The sequence below is a fragment of the Solanum dulcamara genome, chromosome 2, assembly GCF_947179165.1.
Source record: "Solanum dulcamara chromosome 2, daSolDulc1.2, whole genome shotgun sequence".
NCBI classification, from domain to species: Eukaryota; Viridiplantae; Streptophyta; class Magnoliopsida; order Solanales; family Solanaceae; genus Solanum; species Solanum dulcamara.
In genome coordinates, this window is record NC_077238.1 from 9068401 (window position 1) to 9074940 (window position 6540).

At 34.1% G+C, this 6540-nt stretch overlaps 1 protein-coding gene across 2 annotated transcripts; it reads left to right on the forward strand.

Moving 5' to 3' along the window:
- Positions 1 to 327: 327 nt before the first annotated feature.
- On the forward strand, positions 328 to 4984 carry LOC129880249 (transcription factor BHLH094). Of its 2 annotated transcripts, none has more exons than XM_055954202.1 (6): positions 328 to 852; positions 1536 to 1727; positions 1863 to 1928; positions 3680 to 3748; positions 3873 to 3941; positions 4561 to 4984. In XM_055954202.1, the coding sequence occupies exons 1-6, from the start codon at positions 559 to 561 to the stop codon at positions 4687 to 4689; spliced, it is 819 nt and encodes a 272-aa protein (XP_055810177.1). In that variant the 5' UTR covers positions 328 to 558; the 3' UTR covers positions 4690 to 4984. The 2 variants fall into 2 exon arrangements, with proteins under 2 accessions (XP_055810177.1, XP_055810178.1); XM_055954203.1 differs by having other exon boundaries at positions 329 to 852; positions 1539 to 1727.
- The last annotated feature ends 1556 nt before the right edge of the window (positions 4985 to 6540 follow it).

Here is a 6540-nt window from a genome sequence, read left to right on the forward strand (position 1 = left end):
TAACTTAAAATGAATATAGTAACGAGGGAGAACCTGCTCATTCAATCACCGGGGAGGACGGCACTATTGACAAAAAATGCCTCAAGCGCGAAGCGTGATAAGCCTACATTGGGCGAGCATATCATAGGGAGGAAAAGAAGTCCGAACTATGATGATAATAGTAACTTGTTTTGAAAGGTATAACAAAATTAATTATATCTTAATTTTATAAATTAAGAAATAATTTGAGATGAATAGTTTAACAATGTGGATGACTAATATGAAACGGAGGGATTATTTTAAACAATTAAGGAAGACAACAAAAGCTGGAACTGGGACCTCCTAAAATACCCCATTCAAAGTCATTTCATTTCAACTGCGCAAAGAGTCTCCCCATTCTTCTTCTTCTCTCTCTATATACTTGTGGTGGTCGCTAGTGTACGCCAGTACGTACAGTACGCACCACCAACTTCCATTTTCGCACTATATATATATATATATGTATCTTCTCTCATTCACATTTCCTACGTGAATGCCTAATACTTCACCATTTGCCTTTGATTTGGATCGGATATTGAAATGGATCCACAAGCTTCAATGATGAACCACGCCGGAGGTTTTCAGTCCCCGCCGTTTAATTTGGCTGAGATCTGGCAGTTTCCGATCAATGCGGCAGGAGACGCGACAGCATATAGTTTTCCGTCGTCGACGGCGGCGGCGGCGGCGCATAATGTTAGTGATGTTCCGAATAATGATCCAATGGTTCTCGACCGGAGAAAAACTAATTACAGCTGCGGTGGTGGTGGTTCAGCTAGGAATCGAAACGAGGAGGATGAATCAGCTAAAGGAGTTTCCACTAGCGGCAATGGCTTGGTAGTCTATCTAATTTACCTCATTTTTCTTCTAGTTAGCTGTATTAACTGCCTAAATGTTAGTAAATTCTACTATAGCTTGGTATTCTATCAAATTTCTCCTAATTTAGCTGTAGAAACTACTGTGATGTAAGTTAATTCTACTGTACAGTTAGTTGATATTTATTTGCCATGGAGTCATGCTAGTCAATTTTATTTTTGAGCTTATGCCATTTTCCTGATTGAATTGCTATATAAGTAGAGTAATATAAAGCAAAACTGAAGATAATTTGAGAAGACTGAGAAGACTACATTGCTTGTTTGATCCTTATGGTCACTTCGTAGTTTTTGTCGCTACGAATTATAATGGAGTTAGCTGCAGTAGGTTTTTTCTCATTATTCTACCTAATTCTTGTTTATGAAGTACTTTGGAGGGGATTAGACATTTGATTATTCTCCAGTTTTAGAGAACCGGAATCTTCATTAGAAGTACAAATTATTTGTCAGTATTGGAATGAAATGGGCTCAAACAGAATGGTGTATGTGGAGGATCCATATTGCAGATCCTAACTAGTGTGGGATTGAAATTAATTGGTTGATTGGATGTGGAATCAAATATCTTATATTGAACCGTTCAATGTGAGAAATTGATTTTTTTTCTGTCTTGTTAATTTTTGACTTTTAATATTAATTTTGTGATATTAGCAGACTGAATCTGATAGTAAGCGGCTGAAGGCTACTAGATCAAATGAGAATTGTGAATCTAGAGGTGATGGGGAAGGGAATTCAGGGAAATCTGCAGAGCAATCTGCAAAGCCGGCTGAACCAAAGAAAGATTACATTCATGTGCGAGCAAGGAGGGGTCAAGCTACTGATAGTCATAGTCTAGCTGAAAGAGTAATTTTGGCTAATTTATTTTCTTCCAAGTCTGTCAAATTTTATGCTTTCTTGTTGAAACAGGTTTGACATGATATAAAATGCTGGTTGTGCTTGAAAAATATGGTCTTGCTGATTGGACTATTTGTTTTGCAGGCTAGGAGAGAAAAGATAAGTGAGAGGATGAAAGTCCTCCAAGATATAGTCCCTGGTTGTAATAAGGTGCGCTATTGCACCTTCCGTTTTCTTTTCACTGTTTGAAATCCGAAGTGCTTGATTTTCATCTGCTATTTTTTCTGTTTGCTAATGGTACCTGATTAAATACTTTCTGATACTAAGACTTCGGGAGTGCCCTACCTTTGGGCAAGAAGACATAGTGTTTAGGTTCACTGGCAAAGTCTGCTCTCAATAGAGAACTTCAGACAGCCTCACAAATTTTTCTTTCAGATTTTGTGGAAGTACTAATATGAGTGAAGGTTAGACTAATATGAGTGAATGTTGCAAGGACTCTAATTCTTGTAGAGAAAATTAGCTTTAGCATTTCAGCAATGAATTACTTGTCAAGCAAAGTCCTTGTCCCATGGTATTATTATTTTATTTTGAGAAGTAAAATCAACCCATGTTATTTAGGTGGAACCTGTATTTTATTTTGTCATTGACTAGTAAAGCCCTTGTCCCTTGTTATTTAGGTGGAACACCGGAACTTGTATTTCTTGCCTTTCTGGTTGACGTATTCAAATAAGAACCTGTCTGATAAAAAATTATCAATTTTATTAATTTCTTGAAACTTGACCTTGTTTGAACTAATTTCTTTAACAAAAGCACGTGGATTTCCTTGTATATTCCATTGCCAAGCTCTTTAGTTGCTTACATATCAAAACATGCTCCTCTCATCTATGATAACAACTGAAGTGTAAGAACATATAAACTGAGACAATCAATTCAAAAGTAGATAGAATTGAGAAGATGCAATTGGAATTAGAAAGGAGGGGGAATAGATTTAGAAGAAAGAAAAGATTAATAGCAAATAATGAACTAATCATTCAATTACAAACTAATAATCCAAGGGAGAAAGGAATTGAAACTCATACATGGATTCTTACTAGGGAAGATTTCAAGAGATTCCAATGAGGAGGTTTGAACAATTCCATAAACTCACAAAGAATATCTCAACATGATCAAAAACTAATGAACGAAAACCCTAAAGACAACTATTTATACTAACGGTTACATAAGATTAAATAATTACCTAAATGTCCTTAGGCTACATCCTAATTGAAAAGCTCAATCAGCCCAATTTGATATTTTGTGCTCCTTGACTCAAAGCTCTTGATTGCGACATCCATGACCTTGATGACTGCATTTTGGGGAGTTATCATATTATTGACCAAATATTCCATAACTAGACCAACAAATGTTCCTGCTTAGAAAAAACAATTAGACCAATGGTGTTCCTTTGGTCACAGTATCTAGTCTAGTGAACCTAGAAATGTCTCAAAAGCAACTGGCTTTCGACACATTAATGGAGATGGGATGGTAGAGATTCAAACTTCTTTCTTTATGATATACATAAAGGAGAAGAAGGCAGAAGGCTTGGAATGTTATTCCTCTTGCTTTGATGTGGGTCATTTGGAAAGAGAGGAATAGGAGAGCTTTTGAAGGGGTGGAGATGAGCTTTGCTCAATTGAGGAGTAGTCGCCGATCCCTTATTTTCTTTTGGAGTACCTACGTAGTTCATGTTTGTATAGAGGATTGGGTGTCTTTTGTAGAGAACCATAGTTTGTAGGCTTGCTTTTGGTATATCACTTGGATAAGTCCAAGTTGGTCTTGTTATTATCATAAACCTTTTACTTTATTAAAAAAAGGCTACCCATGAAAAAAATAATTGTAATAAATAAACATCTAAAGCTGAATTAATGTTTTTAGTTGAAATGAGATGGAGAAACTTAGTTTGATTGTTTTTACGGTTGCAGGTTATTGGCAAAGCTCTTGTTCTTGATGAGATAATAAATTATATTCAATCATTACAACACCAGGTTGAGGTATGTTCGCCACCCAACCCGCAACACGGGAAAACAAAAAGAATGTATTATCATCTGTTTTGTTCGCTGTTGGAGTGTTCTAATTGTGAGAATTTTGTGGTAATTGATGTTCATGATTCTGCAGTTTTTATCGATGAAGCTTGAAGCGGTTAATTCAAGAACGCCAAGCATAGAAGGATTTCAAGCTAAAGATGTAAGTTTTGTATGAACTACTCATTCCTGATGGTTCATATCTGTACTAGGGCACATCATTGACCAATTGGTAGTGTGACCACCTTGGTCATATACTCACACATATCCTTTCTTAAACTGCACTATTCCTTTTTTGTTGAAGCAATGTCAACTCAGTGCAATCTCACCTGCCCCTTCTAGCTCATTGTCATGTATGATGATTCTGTGCCCTAATTGGCATCTGTTCTTTTTCAGAAAAATGGGTGGATAATGAATACCTGGCAACCTTATTATAGTATTACTCATTTCTTTGAATTTGGTCCTTTAACCCAGATGTCTTTATTTGTATCTCGCTTTAAACATTTTATATATGTGGGATTGTCCATTTGTGTGGATCAGAGGGAGTTAGGGAACAGTGTATTGGATTTTAGCTTCTGATAAATTAGTAAGATGTAAAGAAAAAACCGAGGTAATAGTTCTAAAGACAAGGGGGGAGCAGATACTTCTTTGAGCTAAAAATGAAAACATTCTATGATCTCAAAAAGTGAGATAACACAAAGATTTGTGCTTGGAGAAGTGTTTTCCTTCTCACATTTCAATGCTTGCACGAAACCAATGACAAATTGTTTAATTTTTTCTAGTTCGGACAGCAGACATTTGATACAAATGCTATGGCATTCGGTTCACAAGCTACAAGGGAATATGCCAGGGGCACATCACCAGATTGGTTGCATATTCAACTTGGTGGAGGATTTGAAAGAACAACATAAATCCGCATCATAAGGTTAATAATCAGATCATTGGGAGGCTAATGCCTTTGGTGATTGCCAGAACACATGGTCAGTCGAGGTTTCTTTGAAAACTTATATCCCGTACCTTTATCAGGCAAAAGGTTTTTGAATGTCTAGTACAGCTGATAGACAGACAACCACGTTTTTGCACTTCTTTTTTTTTTTTCGTTGGTAAAGCATCTGTCTTGTTATACTTGTAGCAGGCACAATATAAGTATTCTTGTGAAAAACTGAAAATGTTTGTTTAATAATAGGTGGAGAATGGGTGTATCAATATGCTGAAGTTGTAGCTATACTAGCTCAATAAAGTGTTCTATCCCGTCCTAAAAACTAGTGTGTAATTCACTTTTCGTTTAAGGTAATTCAAAAATGTCGAGTCTCACCATAGAGAAAGTAGATAGCATCAAATCTTGTAAATTATGGAAAAGAGGTAGACATATTTTAAGTGATTAATTATCTATAATTTTATATAATAATCACTCGAGAGAATGCATAATTATTATTATTATTTTTAAAATTTGAATTGAAAATATCTAATTGAAACAAATTATAATTTGAGTGTTTAAATGAAATTCACTGATAAGTTTTAAGGGTTGTCAATGTTTTAAGCCAGCTAAAAAAAGATGCATACTTCATCATAAGCTATTGCATTGCGTAAAAATATGGTAAAATTTCTAGTTTTTGGTGAGGCAACCTTGAAAAATGGAAAAGGATTGCGATGTTTGAGAGTTTCTGGCCAATTTTAAGCCGTCACGGTGCCGTTGGTTGCTAAATATAAGGAAACATATATATATATATATATATATAAGAAATAAATATTTTACTGATAGTTTTATTTAGCTTTTACCAGTGGTGCTGTTTGCTTGATACATAAAAGAAAAATAAGTAGAAGTCATTGTCGAAAATGCCACTGTGGATTCAGATTATCTTGTGATTCAGACTGTTACATATTGATCTCTAAGACTTTTTTTTCCCAAAGAATATTTTTTTCTTGTTTTGACTTATACAAATTTATAATTATTATACAACTTTTCAGAAAATACAAATTATACTTGCACCAATTTTAACAACAAAATGGAGCATGATTCAAGCCTCGAAGTTTGGTGGAAACAACAACCCTCAAAGTTTATTGGATTGCAACTTTATTTTTTCCAATCTGTATTTTTGATTTTTTATATTTTATCGATTTTATTTTACTTGACCTATATTGGCTTAACATTTCCATTATAAAATATTTATTCATTAATTATTCTTTAGTAATTTAAAATTTAAAATTAATTTATTTGATTTTTCTTATGTTATTATTTAATAATAGAAATAATCTTGAAAAAAATAAATAAAAATTTCTTGATTTTATTAGAATAAATAGTAAAAGAAAAATATAACCTTAGCCAACACGATGTATGCGATTAGAAAGAGTCAACAACTGCCACGTACCTGAAGATTTCAACGATATTTCAGTTATAATGCGCCCGGTGTGCACGTTAGCACTATTGAGACGTCATCATTCCTTGCCAAGTCGTTTGCTTCCACATATGGTTCATTCAACTCCCTATAATGAAATATAGAAATAGGACAAAAAATAGAAAAATAACTATAAAATACCATTTTACCTATATGTCCCTCGGATGGTTTGATCTTGATTTTTTTGGCTTGCATAATAATTTTTTGTTTTGCAAAATAACCTTCGATTCAAAAAATCCGCTTAGGCAAGCTTTTATTTCCTAGTGAACATAAAATTAATTTTGTCTATAAGATAAAAGTTTCAAATATTTCAAGACAATGAACTTGTTTAATTGATCAAGTTTTATCTTATAAGTAAAAGCTAGA

Coding starts and splice junctions, on each gene's coding strand:
- LOC129880249 (XM_055954202.1), top strand. CDS start 559: ATGGATCCACAAGCTTCAATGATGAACCACGCCGGAGGTTTTCAGTCC. Junction 1,929..3,679: donor TAGTCCCTGGTTGTAATAAG/GTGCGCTATTGC, acceptor TTACGGTTGCAG/GTTATTGGCAAAGCTCTTGT. Junction 3,942..4,560: donor AAGGATTTCAAGCTAAAGAT/GTAAGTTTTGTA, acceptor AATTTTTTCTAG/TTCGGACAGCAGACATTTGA.